This window comes from Hetaerina americana, unplaced genomic scaffold (genome assembly GCF_022747635.1).
Source record: "Hetaerina americana unplaced genomic scaffold, ioHetAmer1.1.p SCAF_11, whole genome shotgun sequence".
In the NCBI taxonomy this organism is placed as follows: domain Eukaryota; kingdom Metazoa; phylum Arthropoda; class Insecta; order Odonata; family Calopterygidae; genus Hetaerina; species Hetaerina americana.
This window is the reverse complement of record NW_027286181.1, coordinates 27,997,636-28,021,177: the sequence shown is the minus strand read 5'-3', so window position 1 is coordinate 28,021,177 and position 23,542 is coordinate 27,997,636. Positions and strand designations below refer to the sequence as shown.

Here is a 23,542-nt window from a genome sequence, read left to right as displayed (position 1 = left end):
CAGCGGCTGCGTGTGGAGTTTTGAGGTGGCGGCGGATTGAACCGTAAATCGCCAAATCCGGTTCGTCTTGCGGGTGGCTGCGAGAAATGTGATTTGGAAGAGAGTGAGTATATTTACAACATATAAACCCCCATCTGTGCGAACGTTTCCCTCGCCCAAGGAGCAAAAAAATCACCAGTAAGTCAGGCAACAAGATGCAATGGTAAAGGAAAACTCGTGTGATTTAAAAAAAATATATGCAAGGGAACACACTTTCAAATTCAAGTTTCAACGACCACAATTCGCAGCGGCTCGAAAGAGAGAGACTGCCGTTTTAACAGGTATTATTTTTTTCATGGAATTTATACATTTTAAGTCAACGCGGTGCCAAAAGACGAGGGGGATAGCGGGAATAAAAAAGAGTGACGCCTCGGAAAACAGATATTAATTTGCAACGCCATCTTTTTCGCTATACTTGCGCAATAGAATCATTTTCTTACAAATACAATCTCATTACTTCACTTATTTGTATTTCTATTCCTACAAAGCACGAAGGAAGAGCACCTCTCACAAGATTCAGAAATATATGTATATATAACAGTTGTGTGAAAAGTTTCGAAGTCTCCACTAATTAAGATTTCGGCCTCCGTCACTTCGGCCCTGGTTATATTAATTTAGAACTCAAGTGCTGAACATCGATAACGTCAGACTAAATAAAACTGTCTAACAAGGTGGGATAATCTATTTAGCAAGGTGAAACGGAAACTACCAAGAAGTGAGATCTATTGAATAATATGGCCCTTTGAGATCAGGGTTATGGACTGTCACAAGCAAAGATTTCAATTGGAGACTTCGTTTTTTGGCATTTAACAGGTAACACCACAAACTAAATATTTTTTTCTGCATGCTCCTTAGAGGTCATTAAAAGGTGCGAAACTTTTACATTTCTTCTGATTGTCACAGTTTGCCAAAGATATCGTGTGTTCATAGTTAGGGACATTCTCTTACGCATACTTTTCTGTTTCAGTTACCGCAAAAGTAGATAATGATGCATACCACACTAGATAAGTTTGATTCTAACCACTGCTAAGCAAGGGTAAAAAAATATACGTATGTTTAACCACGAAATGTTCCACATGTGGCATAAAGCACATATTGTTCAATAGCCAATATTTTTAGTCCAACACCGATGCTAAAATTTCTTAGAACTCCTGGTTAAATACATTTATTTCCACAACATAGTTCCAAATATCTACACATGAATAGCTAAGTTTCGACTTGGCCTTGACGGAAACGTTATACTGAAAACTTCAACCGGGAGCACTCATGAGGATCACATTTCGCACCTGGTGTATAAACCCTAGAGGGGAATGATAAAGGCGCTACGGTAATCACTTAAATAAGCCTCATGATGCACTTCAAAATACTTCCTCGCTCGAACAAGACAATTTGCCAAATTTGCCAAATTGGCAAAACAATTATTTTTGGGGAAGAAATGAAAGATCATTCCGTGGAACGGAATTTAGAAAATTGAATTAAAATATATATATTTTTTTAAACGCTTCGTGTGGTTTAGCGTTCTTGGGGATTAGGGTGACGTTAATGAACAAAATCACTTGTACCACTCGGGTATGTCGGAATCCTGAGTAACTGACAGTCTAGGCGTGGTAACCACGACGCTCCTTCGCCTTCCCTATACGATAACCACAAGCGGGCTCCGTGAGAAGGATTTTTACTTTTGTGGCATTCACGGAACGATTTCGCTGCAAGAAGGGAGAACAAGAGAAAGAAGGGGGAGCTCCGGAAGACACTCCAGATTTGAGGGATCGAGAGGCACGTGTCAGAAAAAAACTCCTGGTGGAGGCGTCACTCTTTTCGTTTTTTTTCCCTCTCCGGCCACAAACGGCCCCTTTTCTTTTGATTATTTTTTTTACAATCTACTTATCCCCCGTCGTCACTCGCTCAGCACGTACCCCTGCTGGTCGGTGACGGTGACGTGGTTGCTGTCCTTGCCGTCCATCTCCGTGATGGTCACTTCGGCGTCCACATCCGTGCTCTCGCGACGCTGCTGTTTAGTCTTCTTCACCTTACGGACTTTCCTCTCGGTCGTCGTGAACTGCATTTGAACTTCGACGTCCGCCATGGCGAGGAAATTTGCTTCTCTCTAATCGAAACTCGGCTTCGGATCGAGCTGGAGGAACTCTTCAGACACGAGCGCGCGCGCGAACTGATCTCTTCCTCCTTTTCCCTTGGATTTTCTTCTCGGGCGATAACGTAGTTATCCAAACGAGAGAGATTTATATCTTTCTGACCGAAAGGGATGGATGGCTGGTGGTGTGCTTTGTTTTTTCACCCGTCAACCTCGGCGAAGACTTCGGAGGAGCAGTGGAGCTGCCGGTATAGAAAGAGGACAGGAACACGTGAAGGAGAGCGGTGGCGTTCGGTGCGCTGACGGAGTGCTAATAGCTACGGAGGGAAGGCTCGCGTTCCTCTCCTGGACTCCGCAACCCCCTTTGCCCCTCCCTCCTCTTGCCCCTCCCCTCCCGCCCCATACATACACACACATACACACAAACACACATACAAACCAACCCTCCCCGCCGCCCTGCTCCCCCAGTCCACCCTCCCGAAAACCCTCCACTTCTTCCCCACCATCCCTCCCCAAGAGCGCAGGCATCTTCTGCGCACGTCGCCTCAAATTCCCTACACATAACCCAAAGCCACCATCGTTCCCTCCCTCCCGTTTCATCCCCCCCTTTCCCTCTCTCTCTTATTCCACATCCCCATTCCGTTCCTCCAACCCCCTTCCTCGTCGGCCGTCCCATCTCCTCCCCAAACCCACCTTTCCCTCTCCCCCCCCCAAACACAAACACTCCATTTCACTCGGTCCCTCTCCAGAATTCAATCTTTTCTCTTTATTTCCCACAATCCCCATCCCTCTCGTTCGCGCATTCCGTCCTCCTCCATACCAACCCTAACATCCACGCCACTCTCTCCCTCTCGCTCTAATCTCGAACGGAATATGCTTTTTTTCAATTCGAATGCAAGTAACACCAAAAAAAAAATACTTGAGAAAGTTGCCGGCGAGTGAAAACCTCCTTGGTCACCGTCGTCATCGAAAAACGGAAGTGATAGTAGACTCAAGCATCGTATTTGTGCGCCCTTTCGGTGTGTAATTTGACTAAAGGCGCTCAGGGTAGACTACCAAGGCCTATGACTGAGGATCATAAAAGCACAGTGTTCTTGATTCCCCATAATTTTTTTCTATCGAAGTTTAATCGCATTCTGATATAAAACGATTCCTGTTTCGAAACACATGGCACGTCATGACAAACTTTGTCTTCTCGTACTTACCAGTTCTTTGTATATTCTTGGAAACGTTTTCATTTGCCCTCTACGCACGGAATGAATCATATATCTTTAAGTAAGCCTAATCATGAAATACTCTCCTTTCTACCGCCAACAATTATGGATAACAATAAATGCACACTATAGCACAGGGAAAGAAAATTACCCCGAGAAGCAAAATCTGCTGTCATTATTTTATTTAACTTTCATTTTATTTTTCTTGCTAGCAGCTCGTTTCGCCTGCACAGAGAATTAATTAAAACTTAATCTACACCATAGCTCGTGTAGCTAATGTTTAAATTTTTAACACATCTATTGGATACTAACATTGAAGCAATATTTACATTTTTATGTTGCATTTCCGTTTGTGAGATCACCCCCTGCCATAAACGCGATCTGTTGCTTGAAAAGGTCACATGTAGATGCAGTTTAGATGTTTCAACGAAAACATGAGTCAAAAAACGAATATTCGGGCTGAGAATGTTTGATATCCGTAAAGATTGCAATCTTAACTGTAGACTGATTCACTAATTACAGAGGTAGCTTTTCATGTATCAATTTGGTTTAGAGTTATCCCGAAAACTCTCCCCCTTATCTTGCTTCTTTCTCAACTCCCACTGCGAAAAACCACTGTAGACGGGGGTGGAACTGCATCTCCTTAATTTCCATAAGTTAAACTACTAACTGCATTTTAATTAAAAAACATCCGGAAACATTTTTTCACTTTCCTTTTCTTCTGTCAGCTCTTCTTTCAAAACGAATATCCAGATTCCTCCAAATCTCTCATCCTCGAACACGAGCGAAAGAAACAAACGGCCCTAGTTTCACCGGAATAATTCAACGCATTCAATTCCTTCGCCCGCTTTTCCATTCCCACCAGTTGCCACACAATTCCAATACAAAAATAAAAGTAGGGTTCGACGGCCTCGGTCCTGTGCGAACGTAGAAACATGTTTACATTTGAGTTGTCTTTCTTATTTACTCTTTTCAAACTTCTTCATTCGTCCACCAGGGCAATTAATCAGGGCTGTGGGACTGTCAACACACTCCAGGTCATTTAAGGTTGGGCGGGTAATTAAGGCGTGGGGAGGGATTAAGAGGAAAGCACTAGGTGAACAAAACCCTGGCGTCGACAATAGCCAACTGCCTAAGGATGCTGCCAAGAGGTTACAAACTATGAAAGAACACCACCCAACGGGCGGTGTCCTGAATGCATCCTTCTCATCGTTCCGAAATGAATGTAGCAGAACTAAAACCTCGGTAATCGAATCCGTGCAGTGCGTAGGTGTGACATAAATATAGTTTCAGATAACGAGACGATGACCGCAATATCGACTCGATATCCGTCTCATTGTCAATAAAAATAATTATGTGGCCCTAATGATTTTCGTTCAATGAAAAATTGTTTACCTAGCCATACACCTTCCACCCGCCTCCAGCTCACGGTTTCCCACTCGCCCCGCCAGAATGGAAAACATAACAGAAGACGATACATCTTTGCCTCTGATTGAACATATTTCCTTACGTTATTTCCCGAGTGACACGCACTTTTATAGTTTCATGCACTATTTATTTAACCTAGAAGTCGTTCTGTTCATACTGATTGATTTTCATAACTACTACTCATTTTTTTAACAATCAGAACTATAATTACACCATATGATGTGTAAATGGCAATGCAACCCGTTTCATTAATGTTCTTTATCTATTTATAAAGTATAAATCGTGACACAAAGGCTAGTAAAGCGTTTTCGGGATGTTTTTTGGAAAGATGATGGCTTTGTAAATTTGAATAAAAATTAATCATCCCATTTAGTTCAAAAATTTGTGAACCGCCACTCTTGTATCAATTTATTGGTGCAACAAATATTATATTTCTACACGTTTCGGAGAAAGCTTCCATTAATCGATGATTGCAACGGATTTCCTTCAGCTTAGCGTGATTGCCTTCATATAAAAAAATTACCCCTGAGAAAGAGGATGGACCGAGTTACTTTGCCTAGGAAATTATAAAATACTCTCTGGTTAGTATAGTTATTTGTGGCATTTGGAAATCCTTGGTTTCTAACTAACTAATGCCCTGTATTAATCATTGAACTTAAAAAGGGAAAATGTTGAATTGTAGAGAAACTGTGTATGCACAACCGACATTATTGAAAAATCCACTCTTAAGTAACACTGATGATGATTTAGAGTTGTTTCTTGTAAATGCTTCGGTAAACAAAATTTAATTCCCCATTTAATCCTATTAAGTGTATTATACATTTTACCGTGTATTCTGTGACATTTTGTAAAAAAAAGAGGCTGCTCGAAATAGCATTTCCGATATCTATGCTCAACACACAAAGGTGATAATGATGCAGGACGGGTATGGAAATATATGAGTAATTTTATGCACCCAATTTGCGATATCATTCACATTGAGCCGAGAAGAAAGTAATGCGTGTGTTCAAATCCATCATTGACAAGGTTAAGCATCGACGTGCGTAAAAATTAATTTGAAGCACAAAGCTCACGTGTAATTTTGAAGTAATACGTCTCCTATTTACTTGCACCGCAAAGTTTGTATCGAGGGATTTTCGATTTTTAATTTATGCTACATAGCAGTGATTAAATTAATAATTTATATGCTATGCCTTTTAATGCTATAAATCTGTAAGCGGGGCGATGCTAAAAATAGAACACATGGGTCTAACATCGATCGCGTAATATATCTCCGAGACATTCTCCATCATTGAACCCGCGCGTTTCCGGGCTTGCCATTTAACGGCAGCTCATGGTGAAGCATTGGCCAAATGTTTTATCACGGAAGGAACTCAAGTCACAGACGACTGCCTTCGATCCGTCCATCCACATCCGTCTTCCTGGGTTAAACTATAAACAAGGAATTGGAGCTAGAAATCAGTTCCCGTTTTCCTACCTCACACTCTTCTAATGTGAGTTAGCCTCTAACGCCTCATAAACCCCAATTTTCTCCGACCTTAAGCCATCTCCCCCCATGAAAGATATGAAGAGGAGAGAGGCGCCTGGATAAGGAACGAATACTTGGAGCGGGAGGTATCGGAATGGTTGAAGGAGGTCATGTACATGGTCCTTTATGATAGTAATGCGCATGATTTTATTGTGACGCGACTGTTAATGGCAGCGCGGTAAAACCGGTCGGGAAATAAGGTAAAGGGTCTGCCCTTACAACGCAGCCGGTCGGCAATTTGCTCCGAACAGTCTGAGCGTAAAGACGTGCCTCCGCGTGAACCGTGTTTTTCGACTTAACACGGCGCGATGGAGCGCCCAGTCACACGCCACATGCCCCCAGCCACACGTCCTTCATCGTTACAAACTTCCTGGCCCGGGAGAACCCCGTCCTCGGTGGTCCCCCAGTACCCTTAGAGTCCCGACTTGGCTCTGTGGGACTTTTTTTTGTTTCCCTACTGAAGAGAGAGCTGAAAGGAAAGCATTGGGAGACCGTGGGAAGCATTCAAAAGCATGTTACAACGTTCCTGAGAGACATTCCCGTCGAGGAGCTTCAGGGTGCCTTCCAGGCGTGGCAGACATTATTTCCGCAAGTGTACTGATGCAGGGGGAGAGTATTTTGGAGAATTTTGAAAATTGTATTTTGCAAGCATTTGTACAGGTACGATCAATAAATCTATTTTTTCCAGAGAATGCGCTTTACTTTTATAGTGGATCCTGTATGCCTCATTCCAAGGGTCAAGAGGGAGGGGAGGATACGCGCCGGGGAGAAATGAAGGAAGACCCCCGAAACTACGATGGGGATTGAGATTCCTCGCGTCCTTCCCGAAACCCTTTACAAGGCACGTAGTGATTAAACAGCAACCGTTTAAGAGCGATCAGTCCGGACCTCCGGGAAGTCGGCCACCGCCCGCCGCGCGGATTTCCCTCTGGCATTACGGCTGATGCCCCCCCCCCGCTTCCTTTGCCTCCATTCTCCTAAACTCCAACAAACCAACCCACTCCCACCCCTCCCTGGCAGCCCTACGCCCAAAAGGCCAAGGGGTTTGCCTTCGCGCCATGTCACGGACACGGGGCGTACACATAATCCACCCGGGGAAAATCGGGTCAACAGCCACGATCGAGCTGAAACGAAGGGCCCGCCGTCACAACGGACGTCGAGACGAACGAAGGGTGGAAGAGGGCGGGAGAGATGTGATGGGTGGAGGAGTGGGAAGGGGGGGGGAAAGGTCGACTTAGGCAGGCAAGAAAGGGGGGAGAGGTTGAGACATGCAGGGGGAAGGGGGCGAAATCTCAGATTCCCTCGTCCCGAGGAAACGATTACGCCAGATTTGCTTTGCCCTGGATATAGAGGACTTCGGAGAGATGCCTGGCTATCACGCTCCGGGCGATTAGCGCGGAAGGTTTTTAAACGGACGCATAAATTGCATGCGGTCACATTAAAAAGAGTAGCAGCGGCTTTGCGGAAGACCAGAGTCCACTGAGTGCTTCGAGTACTATTTATACTTAAGGCTTGCGAAATTTCTACCGTGAATTCCGCGACGTTTAGGAATTCCAGTTTCATAAACGAACACAAAATCTAATTTCAAAAGAAAGACAAACGGTAGACGTTAAATAATAATACATTAGAAATACTATCGAAAATATATCGATTCTTGTAAGAAGACAAAAAGCGATACTTGAAAACAAAATCTTAATCTCAGAACTATAAAGACTCACCATTTGAAAGAGAGTGAAAAAATTGGGTTTTCTTGAATATGGCTATCGGGTTGATTTGCGACACTATGGAAAGGACCCAGGTGAACTGGACGAGTCAAGATTTTCGATGGCCAATGTTGGAAAAGATTGATGAGAATAAAGTGATGGGGCAATGTAGAGCAATGAGGTGGCATAGTGAGGATTATGTACATTCGCGAAAAGACGAGGTGCTTCGGACCTCTGTACAAAATGAAGAAACAGGTGGATAGTGTAATAACATGAAACATATTGAATGCTTAAGGTGGAGAGAATTAATGAAGAGGTTGATAAAATTGATAGAAAAATAAAGAGACGAGTATTTAAAAAACCAGAAAAAATACGCAATATCGCATAAATATGTGAAAAACAAGATAATTTTGAAACCGCAATATACTAGACAACCTGTCCAACTTATAAATCTACTTCCCTTCCAGTTAATAATTATATTTTCAACCACCACAATAGATAGAAGATAAAGTAAAACAGGGAAATTCACATATGTTAGTAAGGGAATGTAAATGGAACAAGATAGAATGAATAATTAAAAATTTATGAATGAACACAATGAAAATAATGAACTAAAGAAGTTCTAATTTATTGTTCATTCAATGTTGATTTCTCTTTCTTTGGATGCTTGTTCCTTGACCTAGTTTTTTCTTACTAACAATGTAACGTGGTGTACTTATCACATACATTCCAGGTTTCTTACGTGCCCACGAAAGTAAGTGACTATTATTATTAACACAGGGAGGCAATAGGCATGAATGTAAGCCTTCGGTTGTCGTTTCTGACCGGCAAATGTACATGATAATAAAATCAATGACGACAATAAATGTTTCACAATAAAATTTCACAATCACGGTATAAACCAAAATTTGGAAAATGACTAGACGGTAATAAAAATAATTTATCACCGAGCGTGTTAGTCAGGTGGCTAACGTGTGCCCAAAGGTCGCGGGTTCGAGTGTCGCCTCGGGGGTGGATGTTGTAACAACTCTGATGGTTCGACCCCTCGGGAATCTGATAACAAGCCGAAGGATGAACAGACGCTGCGAGGGCTACCTTTCATCTGATTCCTACCCTTCGATTCAAGAGGCAAGTGTGAACCTAATAAAAGGAATTATCGTTGCTCCAACCAGCACAGCCCTAGGGGTCATCAGAACGCACTATCCCTTCCCTATCGTCAAGTATACCACTGCTCCACCCGAACGGTGAGAATTTTGGGGACATATTCTGCGGGAAACTATAGGCGCCACAGAAACTGGCCCTCTTCCCTCTAATCGAGAATTTCACATGCCGTTGGGCTTAGTAGTAGGCGAATCTACCCTTACGACCCTCGTTGGTGAAGGTCGGTTTGATGGGTGAGGGTATTATTATAATTAATATATATAGTTATTATAATTATAAATATAATTTTTTAAATAAATAAATAAATATATATATATATAAATATATATATAAATATATATATATATATATATATATATATATATATATATATATAGTATATATTTATAAGTTATACACACACATGCACGTATACACGTGTATGTGAGCATTTTTGGGTGTATATTGCGCGTACATTTTTGGGTGTACATTACGAATAGTATCACGCTCTCGACCAATAGAACAATGACTACAACAAGCGTTAGATTTTAAAAATAACTTTGTTTCTAGTGCTTTCATTGAAAAAACGTACAGACTAGACTAAAAACCTTATTTAGAGTCTACTAAATGGCTCAGATAGCGGTAATGTCCTCTTCTAGAAACTAGAAACAAATTAATGAGAGGGAAACCACAGGCAGTTTAGATTCTTTTTCTTGAAACTGACGCTAATAAGCCGTGAAGGGACTCCCAACAGATAAAATACAGTTAACTGCGAGGCTGGCGTTCCTCGTTTAGTACTTCACTAAATAGGTACGAAGGGAACTTCGAGGCGTGTCTAAAAGGAGCCTTTAGCCGCTCTTTCTCCCTTTGCTCTCTTATTCCCGTTCCTCCGGATAGGCATGAAATAAAAATATTGTTTCAATTTCTACAGGATGTAAATGTCACATGGCATTTGCGCTAGTTAAGCTGTTACTCAGTAATGAAATGGCATTGATTTTTATTTTTTTTTAACAATACGTAATAGCAAATCCTAATTAGAGCAAGGCAGTGTACAGCACCAAAATGTAATCATGTAAAATAATCATTCACGCTAGAATAATAAAAATACTTTTATATTATCATACCCTTTCCATTAAAACCGTCCCTAAGGGCAACATAACCGTAATACACGATACATACGACCCGAAACTGTAAATAAGTAAATAAATAAATAAATAAATATACATATATATATAATATAAAAAGGACGGCACAATAGAACACAAATAAAATAGTAACACTTAAAAGGACAGTCAAAATCTACATCTGTGTTTATATATATATATATATATATATATATATATATATATATATATATATATATATATATATATATACAGGGTTCATCCGGAAAATAAGTGTACTGACTTCTTGGCTGGGCGCGCCGCTCCAGGCGCGCCCAGCACCACTCTGACGGGCTGCGATTGGAGGGGGGTATGTTGGCAAGCGACGCTGAAAAAGGCAGTCGGCTCTGAGCTGCGGTGTAGTGAGGAGCTCTGTTAACGCGAACCTCCACGCTCGACCCACGTCACGGAACGCGATGCCGAAGTTTTTAGAGCAGCGTTATTCCATCAAATTTGCGGTAAAGCTTGGGATATCGTCTACCGAAACTGTCGGTATGATTAACCAGGCTTACGGGGAGTCAGCCATGTCCAGAAACATGATCTTTCGGTGGCACAAGATGTTCGTGGAGGGCAGAGAAGAGGTCGACGACGAGTCTTCGAGAGGTTCCCGATGATACCTTCGCGGGAGCGTTCCAGGAATGGGAACGCCGCTGGAACAAGTGTATCGACTCATAAGGGTCCTATATTGAGGAATATTAGCTTAAGATATGTAAAAGTGTAATAAATTTCATTTCCTGAGCTCAGTACACTTATTTTCCGGACGAACCGTGTATATATAGATGATTTTTAATACACACACATCATTGATTCCGTGAGTGGACATTGAAAAAAATTTAAAAAAATACTATTAGCCCCTTAAGGGTAATCAGCAAGTGCTCGTATCTACTGATATTAGGGCAAGTACTTCCCCATCCAAGGAGATTCCATAGGTCATTGAAAACCAAATCCAGCCAAGGAAGCTAAATTTAGCAATATATCAAAGAAATCCGCAGATCAGTTCGGGAAGCGAATTCCTTATTTTATCGATTCTGGCAATCGAGTCGAGGCAAAAAATAAAAAGTTCTCGCCATCATTTCTCCGCACATAACTACGTCGAAAAAGCGAGGCAGTGATACAAGGCATCCGAAAGCAGTCTTCAGGAGCCGTAAGCAGTGTCTCTCTCTCTCCCGCCACGAAGAGAGGTGGAAAGAGGCGAGGAAATGATTAAACTTAACAGATTCCTTTTCCGTCGTCGGAAGGACTTATTTTTGGCCACTGCGGGAGCCGGATGAAGAGAAGGGTGGTGCCCGCTCTCCACCCCGCTTCCCTTCCACTCTCCCCGTCTTCGGCCCCCCTAACCCCCTTGTGGGATGCCTGCAAGAGGAGGAGCACGTTTCTCCGGGCTGTGGACGACGGAAGAATAGCTTTTGGTGGAGAGACGTGGTGCGGAAGCCGCTTTGGTTCTTCTGAGATATAAGGGGAGTTAAACGCGGCGATATATATATATATATATATATATATATATATATATATATATATATATATATATATATATATATATATATATATGTATATATATATATATATATATATTTTTTTTTAAGGTAATCTACCGGTTAAGGTAGGTTTTTGGAAAGACACAACTACCAAACAAATATTTTATTACTCCTAACAAAACACAAAATCCATCATCCTACTCTACTATATATCAGGTCCCTCTTCATCTCTGAGTACTTTCTTCCTCCCTTCATCCCGTCCAACATCCCTATCCTGTTCCTTCCCTTTCCTCTTTTGCCCAACATTCTACCCTCTATCACAGTCTTCAACATCCCACTGCCGGTCAACACCCCCTTCATCCACTTTTCCTGCCTCCATAGGATTGCTCCCAACAAACCCCTCTCTTCGCCCACCATACCAAGTACTTCCTCATTTGTTTTCTTCTCTGTCCATTTCACCTTCTCCATTCTTTTCCACACCCACATTTCAAAAGCCTCCAGTCTACGTCTATCCTCCTGCTTCAATGACCACGTTTCCGCACCGTACATAGCTACGCTCCATATCAAAGTTTTTACGAGTCTTTTCTTAACATCCTTACTCAACGTCCCCGTCATTAACTCCTTCCTCCTTGTAAAAGCCTCTTTGCCTAGCGCAATTCTTCTCCTTACGTCCCTACTACTTTGACCGTGTTGGTCCAAAACACTGCCGAGATACGTAAACTGTTCTACCTGCTCAAGTTTTTGCCCTCCTATTTTCATGTTAAGCTTAGCCTTTTTCTTTCTAGAAAATCGCATAACCTTTGTTTTATTAATATTGATTCTCATCCCATACCTGTCGCACTGAATTTCCAATTCACTCAACAATGCTTGCAGCCCCTTGGCTGACTGACAAACTAAAGCTTGGTCATCAGCAAACCTAACTGATTTTACGAATCCCCCGCCCACTTTCATTCCTACCTCGAGTTCTTCCCATGCCTCTTTGATCATTTCCTCTGCATACAGGTTGAACAGCAACGGTGATAATGGGCAACCCTGCCTTACACTTCTTCCTAACACTGCCCAACCGGACACCCCGTTCCCCACTCGTACCTGAGCAGTCTGAGACATGTACAGGTTGCGGATTAGCCTCCTTTCCCTCCAATCTATTCCTATTTTCTGCAGAATACTCATTAGTTTTTCTCAATTCACTCTATCAAACGCTTTTTCGAAATCTACGAAACAGGCAAATACCTCCTGGTTGTGTTCTATATTCCTCTCGATTAATAATCTCATTACTGCAATGGCATCACGGGTACCTCTCCCCTTCCTAAACCCAAACTGATCATCCCCTAAGTAATCATTTGCCCTATCCTTTTGTTTATGATCCTGAGAACAACTTTAGCTGCGTGGGATATCAAACTAATTGTCCTATAGTCCTCACATGACGTGGCCTTTACCTTTTTCGGAATAGGAACTAAAACTGATCTCACAAAGTCTTCCGGCCAGATTCCCTCCTCATAAATGCTACGGATCAGCCCATTATTTATATGGAAACAGATATAAGGAAAAGGGATAGGAACACACATAAAGGACGAACACAGGAGGGGCGGGGAAGGCGGAATCAAGCAGATCACGAATGCAAAAATATTTATCGTATTATCGTATTTATCGTCCTTTATGTGTGTTCCTATCCCTTTTCCTTATATCTGTTTCTATATAAATGAGTATTTATTCGCCGTTTGGCGGGATTTCTTGTTTGAATATATATATATATATATATATATATATATATATATATATATATATATATATATATATATATATGTATGTATATATATATTTATATATATACATGTGTACACATGTATGTGTGTAGTTGGGAGCAGTTTCTTCCCCTGTACCGCCAATGGTTATGGGTTAAATGGAAGAAGGGACAATTGGGTCCAAATTTCGCCCAAATAAAGACCTCGATCTATCTTTCTATGGTCCTCCTGGCGCTCGAAAAATTACACAGCTTGGTGAATCGGAAGGTGCCCAGATACAACTCCCGGAACCAAACACTGGCTCACGGACAGCAGTTCACGCTGTACCCAAAGGATTGGATTACCACGTCCGTCATACATATATGTGTGTGTGCGCGGTGGTGTAGTCAAGGCTCATTGAGGAATTGGTAAGGGAGCCACTGAAACGAAATCAGAGTGAACGAAAAGTATCAAACTTTCCTGCCCTCAGATGCATTCGGTCTCTTTCGGAAACGGATCTATAGCGGACTTAAACATCTCCTACTTGCAAAGATTAGCCGCCGCAAAAGATATCCCCTAATCCTTAATAACACTTTCCAGAGGTTCGTTCCGACGTTTACGCGGGAGAAGTTTTGAAAAGAACTTTCCAAATGAAGATGCTAGTGTGTGGATCGTCGTGAGGTTCGGAATATTCCCTCGGAGCAACATTGTAATGAGTCACGGGAAACTACTCTGTGGAAAATGCAACGGATTAGCCACCAATTCCGACCCGATTGCACTGAATCTGTTCAACAGGCGGTATCATGCTTCACATATCTTTCTTGGTTGGAAATTGTACGATTGTACGACTCATACCTTTCATGCGCGAAACCAACAAATGATCAATATTTCTGACCGACCTTCGATGGTGGGAAGAAGTCAAAGATCAATATTTGGTTAGTTTTATGAAAATGAGAAATGTTTGACGGATTCCGTGGAGATTCCGGGATACGAGGTGGGGATGCTACGAGAGCACTGCGATTATTTTTCACCTTGTGGTTGTTGCGTACCAAAACAAATATTTGTTACCGACTTTCAGACTTTCAACATTCAGACGTCTGTTCAGTATCATCCAGATATGCTTATCCCTCATACGTTCATTCATGACATGTCGCAAAATGAACAGATGAAAAATATAAGCCTTTAATTTTCACTCAGAGATTCAGGAAAATTTCACTGCATAAGTAAGCTATTCAGTAGGGACTTTCTAGAAAATACTAAATATTTTACTCTTTACAAATATTAACTAAATGATGCATCTAGATAGTTGGTACTGCAATTAATTTCTGTAATCAGCAGAACGGCATACAAAAGAAAAGAGTCCACGAATCGAATTGCTAATATTATTTTGCATCCAGGCTATCGGTGGGATTCGAACCTACGACCTTCAATATACACAGAGCGAATTAGCGAGAAGGATAAAGTAGGCGACTTCAAAGCCCAGGTTCATACGATGCAATGTTACTGAGCGAATATTTGATTAAAGAATTTCACACCACGGTCACAGATTTCTTTCGTTCTTCGACTTCAGAATACACCATAAAAATTAAATTAATACGTCCCTAGACCGTTCTCAGGAGGCTCCCAGTTCTCGTGAAATTCTCATACACTTGAATGGAATGGGTATTTCTCCTGCTGTAGGCATGATGCTAACCATATTCCCGTTAAACATTAGACAATCCACGTCAAACTTTCACAACTGTCATACGGAGAATTAAATTTGAGGATGGTTTTCTCTCGAATTTAAAGCCGCAATAGGGGTATATCCTTTTAGCGATCGCAAAAACAGGATATTGGAGTTTTTACTCTTCCCGGCATGTAAACGGTGTACAAAATTATTAAACTCCAAAAGAGGAACAATAATAACGTCTAAACCAATTAGGTTGCACATCGTAACTCAAAATTTGCCCTAAGCTCCCACTTTAAATTATGAAATGAAAAAAATGAGCGAGTGATCCTCGCGGTTAACCCATCGCTAGCAGACATTCAAAGAGCAGTCTAGCAAAGGGCCTAAGGAAAGGTTGTCACGGACTTTATTTCAATGCCAACCGGCAAAGATCCCATGATTAGGCCCCCCCTCATCCCGAAAACACTGCGACCCCATTTCCACGCGAACTTCAAAGAATTCCATTACCGAACTTAAAATCGATCTGCGGTCGACAGAGTTCCCTACTCCCCGCACTCCACATGAAGCCAATCCCCTTTCTCAACCAGAAGGGAAGAGAGGGAAAAAAAGCACACACAGAGAGCAGTCGCGTTCATCAGTAGTAACCCACCCGTGAGCTGAGGGTTGATTAAAACGCTGCTGCTGCTGCTGACCCCCTCGATTCGACCAAAACCGGATCCCCCTCTCGCGCGAAGGAAGTACTGACCACAATTCCCTCGGAGCCAACTCGACGCGACGGTTCTCGGAATGCGGTCTAAGAGCGAGTTGTTCCATTCCAGTCAAAATTACACACAAAAAATGAAATGGTCCGAGGGGGATTGGCTTCGGGGAATATTTTTGCTTTTCATTCGTTTGACGGGAATTCGTAAACTGGTTATGACCGAATGAATGGAAAAGCGAGAGATGGTTTCCAGAAACCTGGAGTTTCATTGTGCATACAGTTATGATGAAAATTGATCGAGTATACATATTAAAACGTTAGACTTCAGGCGAAAATCAGTTCGATACCAGTGGGAAACAGGATCAATCCATTTTGGGTAAAAACGCGCTTTTTCGGGGACTGGAATTTTTTTTGGAATTCATAGGTGGTTAGGGGAAATGAGGAGGACAGCCTTACCAGCAGACTTTATCAGATCAAGGCAATAACTTTTGTGCCCTATGCTGCTCGCAGTGTGTGCTGCCGGCCCGAAGTGTCAAACGGCAATGACAAATCATAAGAATAAAAAAAATTAAACGTAGGTCGGAAATCAAAATATAACTACATCGAAAAAACTTGACGGGAATCATTATCCGATGGTTAAATAAAATTGCAGATTTCACAGAGAAACATAAAGTGACATAAGGATTTCGCACTTCACTTGCGGAATAATAATACTTGGCCCTAGGGGGGAAACGTTGCCAAACACAGAGAAAATAAGACAAAAATTTTACTTAATACCACATATAACACCATTTTATCACGTACGGTATTTTTAGATCCAACGATAGAGACATTTGATTGGAAACAGCCTTTCAATAATCGATTAAAAATTCCACTAATCAAAATTCTATACTAATAAATTTTTAGTTTTTCAGTTTATGATATCTGAATTGATGGAAATTGTTATGAATTCTTCACCTGGATTTACCACAGAAAGCTTCTACCTTCGTTTAACGTGAACAAATTAAAGAACAGGTTTCGGCTGATTATTAGTTACCATACACTAAGAGAACTGTATATTCATAGGCTTAGCTGGCTCATTTGTACGACTTTCAGCTCGTGTCACTTGTCAAGGCTCTTCCACCTATGCTGCATGAAAAAAGCTGGGAGCAAGAGCTATTTCCGAACTGTTTAATTGTTGGGTTATTAGTAAAGGAAGATATGACTATAAATACGGCAGTAGGGCGTGAAAACATTAGTGTGGAGCACGTTGGATTAAAGATGGAACTTTGGATTAGAGATGAGTACTAGTAGAAAAACAGACATTAAATAGAAAACCTTATGAAATCGGTTTTGGAGATGAAATGTGAATGCTAAATTGACAAAAACTGAGAGACGAGGGAGAATAAAGTAGAATATCGGAGTAAAAAATGAAAAGCATCATTGTTACAAAGGTGCAAATGGAAGTTGCTTAGGAAATAACAGCGTATTTCAGGAATTAATTAAAATGCTTGACTACCTAAATCTCAAGGGATAATACCAAACCTTCATAGCCATTTGATGAAACGTTGCAAAAACCTTGACTAGAAAAATGCTGGGTTTAAGTTTAGTTACCTGAGATACAGGGTGTGTCTGGAGAGTAACGTCAAACAAGCGCATAAAAGCTAATTTCTTGATCTGAACGGTACAAAATGGATCAAAATTCTTCAAAATTCGATCCTCCTGCGTCCATAAACTTTTTCCAAGGAGAATTTCGTGCGTCGTAGGAATTCTGAAAGGCCTGGATTGGAATGTTGTATAAGTAGATGGGTTGATAACAACAAACTGATTTACAAAAGTCTCCGAAATTCAGTTGGTTTTTTGAGTCTCCATTTGATTAGCCTGACATGGCTGTTTCATTAGATTTTCAATACTAAGTTCGGCTGACTGCATAACACCAATTCTTTCCATGTCATTGCTAATTACGCCTTGTAATTTCGATGCAATGTAAATTCGAGTTCCGAGAGTTAGTATCTCACAATCGCCTGATCCAATTTATATGAAGGCCAAATCACCTTAAGCTCGTCTTATTGTTATAAAGCTTGTATTATTTGATACGACGAAAGAATACTTTTATGCAATTAAAAAATAACACTTAGGGTTTGAGAATGAGACGAGCCTTTCATTTTTGACCAGTGAGATGACAGATTGTAACGAACATAATGCAGAGGTCGGGAATTTAAAGTTACTTTAAAATTTGCGATACTTGAAACCCTGAAGAAATAAATAAACACGGTTATGTAGTCCACTTTGAAAACCCCACCAGAGATTTTCATCATTGAGATTACGCAAAACTCAATGGAACATTAAAAATGTTACTTAAAATTTAAAAAAAATCAATCACGAACAGTGAAAATGCAATAAAAATCATCACAATTTCTTGGAGAGCACGATGCAAAATGCATTTTTAACAAATATAAATGACGAAAAGATCCCGATACAAAACGTTAAGTTAAAAATATACATTAGTCGTGACAAATTATGCCCAGACATGACTAAAACATTATTTTACACTCATAAAAGACACGCTTAAGCCGATAAGATCGCCTTCGTGTGATTAGACAAAGAGACCAAAACAAACATCATGTCAGTTCGCAAATTTTCGCCGGTAATAATGAACCGGAATTGGCAGACCACAACCATATGGCAACAACTTCGACACACTAAAAAAATCCGATGACAAGTATACGTTCCTTAATTGAGCCGTAAACAAGCGCGAGACAAGGGAGATATTAGAAGCGCATTATTTGCACGCAGAAAAAAAAACTGCAAACAAAGAACGGTGAAGTCATCGACAAATCTTTCTCCTGGCAAGCAGCCACCCCGGCATAAAACACTGGATGATAATTCTAACCAACAAACAAACAAACACTAACGGACAAACGTGAAGGAGGAGGAGCCCCAACCACGAACTCTCCCTCGAAAAATACCTCCGATTTCCAGCGATAATAGGGGGCGAGAATAATAACGAGACGGGATCAATTTGACTGTCGGGACAGAGATCACAACATATCGCGAAGGCGATATATAGGAAAGCGCCCTGGTTATGAGGCATTCCGCGAAAGGAGGCGCGATTTGCGCAGCAAAAATTTAAAAATAGATACACGAGAAAAAGACAAAAGTGAGGAAGAAGGGGTGGAAATGAAGAACTGTCGGCCGGGGGGCCGGCTCTCTCTCCTCCATTCTTCCTCTTGTTCCTTGGCCCTTTTCCCATGACGACCGGGGGACCGACCCACCGTTCCTCTACGTATGACGTACGGAATTAAGAGCGGCTACCCGTCTTCCTCGGGCCCTCTTCTCAGGAAAAAAAACAAAGTTTTCAAATTCGAGAAATAGAAGAGGGAACGGGATAAGGGTTTCTCTCACAAAAAAAAATTAAAGCTCTTCTTCCCTCCATTATCCTCGAAGTCTCCCCGGGGACGTAAGTCTACCGTGAAGGCGGGTTTGGAGGAAGAATCGTTTATCCTAGGCACTAAACAGGAGGGGGAGAGGAACGGAAAACAGAACGCGGGCGACGAATTGCCAACGCACAAGGTGAATGGAGGGGGCCGTGAGCACGGGAGCATAAATAGTCGCAATGAAATAATCTGAATGAAAGGAAAAATTTCTGAGGGAAACAAAAAACACATTGTTTTGGGGAAAGCACGGGCGTCAACACATTGCCAATTTCCTATTGCCACTGACTGCCTTTATCATTAAACATTTACGCTGAAATAGTGTATGCAATTCACGTCGTTCCCTAATACAAATTATGAGAACAAGAAGTATTTTCTGCATCGATTACGATTAAAAATATGCGGAAATGAAAAATTTTCAATGAACTTAAATTAAAATTACGACGAAACATTATTTGACATAAAAGCTAAGATTAATTAATTTAATTCGATTGGAAAATGCATGGGATTTTACAAAAATCAGCAAGTAAGAATTAAAAAAAAAGCAAGAGGACAATCTAAACGCTAGTTAGTTTTCTCGAAAAAGTACCAATTTTCAAAATTTTCACGAGGAAAGTCGATTTCACGAAAGTCGAATTAAGATATACATAAATGCGGAATGTTAGAATTTTCCATGGGAGAAATATGTCGAAGCGCACCTGAGCATTTTTGTAGTACGAATTTCATGTTTACTTCTACGAAATTTCCACTTATAGAGGAAATATTCTTTATTTTCTACTCATTCATGGCTAAAGATAAGTATTTTTATGTTTACTCTCATGATATAATTAGTAACAAATGGGAAAATAAATTTGATAAAAAATAAATATAAATACTAATTTTCTGGCGAAAATACCTTATTCTTCATCCAATCAGGATGAAGTTTTCTAAGTGTAGCTGTAAATTAATAATTGAGATGATAGAAAATGGCTTCCGAAACTACCATTGGGAAAATACAACCTTTACAATCGTTTGCACCGTGCAGAACAAAAATAATTTTTACTATGTGGATTAATAAAGACTGCATTGTTAAAGAAATCAATTAAATACGAATTATAATCTAGCATTAGTGTGAATTTTACTCTAACTCACGGGCAAAAATTTAATATTTTTTTACGACAAACGCCCTGCATGAATAAATTTTTCCTTCCAACCCAATAGATGGATGAATTCAGTTATATTAACTCTTTCCACGTAACAGAACTCTCACAATTCCCAGAATGCCGCTAAGAAAGCATTTTCATAATATTATAAAAATACCATAATCAAAACTAGGATCGAGGAAAATGGTATTTTGGGAATTAGTTTTTCGCAATTTTGAAATATGCTGGTTACTACTCGAGATATTTTAATTAAACGCCACGAAGAACATATTAAAGCTTTTAGAACAATAATAGACACCCAACAGGACAACTTGACATCACGTAAGAGGTCGTCAGAAGACATCCAAGAGGGGCACAAGTAAAATAATACATGCAGAAAAGGTGATTGTAATGCCAGAAAATAAGCACCAGCAATAAACTCCCGGTCATTTTTGCACATTTTTATATTACCCCCAAGGTCGTCTTAGCAATGCACATGATCTCAACAAAGGGTTCCTATGACGCTAATTAAGAAGGACGCTGAGTAACAGAGCCCTCTGCTCTAAGAGAAAACCTCTCCTCGGCTCCGAGACCGAAATTTATGCATTTTTGAACACAAAAGAATACCTCTAAGTATGTTAAGCAGCGTTATCGCTGAGAGACCAAGCCCCAAGTCCATTCTAGAGATAAGGCGCTTCCCATCTCTCTTTAAGGTCAAGAGAGATGGGCCATTTCATTAATACCTCACAAGGAGCTTGTTTCAGACGCGGGAGAAAACATCAAACAAATGGGATACGACGTCCAGCTTCGTGGCGATTTTTAATAATAGCCCAAGAACTAAAAAGGCAACCACCTATCTAACTGAAAAAATGAGACTTTGATAAACAGATTAAATCATCCTCAAGGAGCGAGGGTATAGGCCTTGCAAAAATATGGGACTTTAATTGTAAATTTGGTGAAACGGAGGAAGAGAAACTGATGGGATGGCATGACCAAATTCTCACTACATTCACTGAGAAATCGCGCCATTTGGAATACCCGGGTAATATGGTAATGTTGGTTTTTTGTAAACGACAGAAGAATTTAGTCGGCACCAAACTCGCCTTCCCACAGCGCAGAAGGGATTTGAAACCGGACCCCAGTCACCACACCAAGATTCCAACCAAGGGCCGACTCCTCTGGATTCTGAACGTCATCTATTTTTTCGACATTGATTTCAACTATTTTAGGAATTGGGGTTGCTACAGATGAGATGATGTTGCTATGTCTTGTATACAAAGCTATTTATACATCATTGTTATTATTATACTACACCTACATATGTACGTGTATGTATGTATGTATATATATATATACATATATATACATATATATATATATACATATATATATATATATACATATATATATTTAAAACAAGTTCACTATTAAAAAGAAAAAAGTGTTAAATATGACCCCATTGATTCTGCTATCAGAAAACCGCCAAGAGGATTGCAATTACATTACAACGACCTTTGGGTTTAGAGTTGGTACAGTTGAGGTGATGTTGCCATGGTAAGTCGCGTTTTGATTTTTTCACGTTCAAATGCTACCTCGTTCTTGTAAAGTAACAGAATATTCGCCATTGGAAAGAATAAAGTTTAAAATGGAACTACCTCTTTGTTGATGCTAAATACTTCGAAAGAAAACAAGGGAAATCTCAACACGCGAGATATATACATGCCCTAGCGAGAAACGTACCATGAATCTCTTTACAATTGAAAGTTTAATATTACTCCGATATAATTAGACCGCTACCTCCAGACATTGACTTGCTCGAGCAATAAAAAGGGATAGCAATTTTTGCCTCTGAACTTCTCGTGACCTCAGTCTCGAGGTCTGCTTTTGGACCCTACAACATACTGAAACTACAAAATGGAGTCGTATACATTACATGAAAATGTTCAGAGACCAAGGTTTATAAAGAGCCCAAAATTAAGACGGACTTAAATTTAAAATTTCGGCCAATAAAAATAAAAAAAACTACCGACTAAAAACGCTTTTGTGCGAGACAAAATATTATTTTAATGAGGCCATGCTATAAAATGTAACCAACATATCGAATCCAGTATTTTGAGTTCCGATTTGTGAATGAACCTATTTCCATACAAAATACGAAGGAGATAGGGCAACATCTTCTTTAAGGAATAAAGTAAATTCCAAGGTATCATGATGATTACGTAATCCGGTAATTAATAAGAGGCGAGGGACGTGAAAGGCAGGCCCGTGCAATGTGAGACTGGTGCCGAGGAAACTCAAGCAAGGGAGGCTTAATGAGGCACCTATCCAGCTCCGAAAAGGGCTAGCAATTTCACTCGTTAAAGAAGGAAGCTGGCGATCGAAATAAGACACGCCAAGAAAGACTACTAAAACTAAGAAATCTCTCGGTCGCACTGTTATGTCTCACTTGAAATGAAAGAGAAGTTTCAATAACAAGGAAGCGTTCGAGTTGCTCGCTTGAGATGAACTCGGGTAACGGCAGAAGTCTCTTGTTTGATAAATAAAACACCATGAATCTAGATTGCTGAGCAGTCATCCGTCGAATGAAACCAGCAGCGTAAAACGAATGCACCTTCAAGCATTTGAATTCAGCAGTAGACTTAATGAACCCGTTCTTAAATAAGCTGGGAACTAATTTGTAGTTTCCTCTGATTCTCTCGACAATTAAAAATGAACCAGCCATGAGAAGGGCGAACGGTATGGATTCAATTAAAATTAGCTGATGTCAGAAATACCCGTCGATTTTCTGTCACTTTCATGGATCCATACGAAAGAGATTCTTCGCAACCTATTCTGAAATGCGTGACCTTTCTAGAAACGTATGATTTCAAAGATTTCCACTCTCCTAGAAACTGAATGAAAGGTACAGGAATAACCCGCATACATTTTCGATGCAAAGCGACATTAACGACGAAGTGCAATAGGAAATTTTCAATTTTGTATCGGTAAGGGAATACAAGACTGTACTGTATATCGGAAATAACTCATACGAAGAACTCAATCGAATTGAAACATACCAATGCGGTCCATTCATGGTCATTTAATTTTCCCTGACAAAATAGATTATCTCAGAAAGGAGCTGAAGACTGGGGCTCGACTTAAA

The 23,542-nt window shown here is 40.6% G+C and overlaps 1 protein-coding gene across 10 annotated transcripts in view; it reads right to left on the bottom strand.

The window, feature by feature from the left end:
* Positions 1-23,542, bottom strand: part of Lmpt (four and a half LIM domains protein limpet) — a 946,158-nt gene that overhangs the window by 176,200 nt on the left and 746,416 nt on the right. Inside the window, exon 1 of one of the 10 annotated variants that reach the window (XM_071599520.1) lies at positions 1,953-2,438. The exons of 8 other annotated variants lie outside the window; for them this stretch is intronic. In XM_071599520.1, the coding sequence (XP_071455621.1) occupies positions 1,953-2,122 (170 nt within the window). In that variant the 5' untranslated portion in view covers positions 2,123-2,438. Of the gene's footprint in view, positions 1-1,952; positions 2,439-23,542 lie in introns of those variants that run through there. One more of the 10 variants, XM_071599524.1, reaches the window with a different exon arrangement.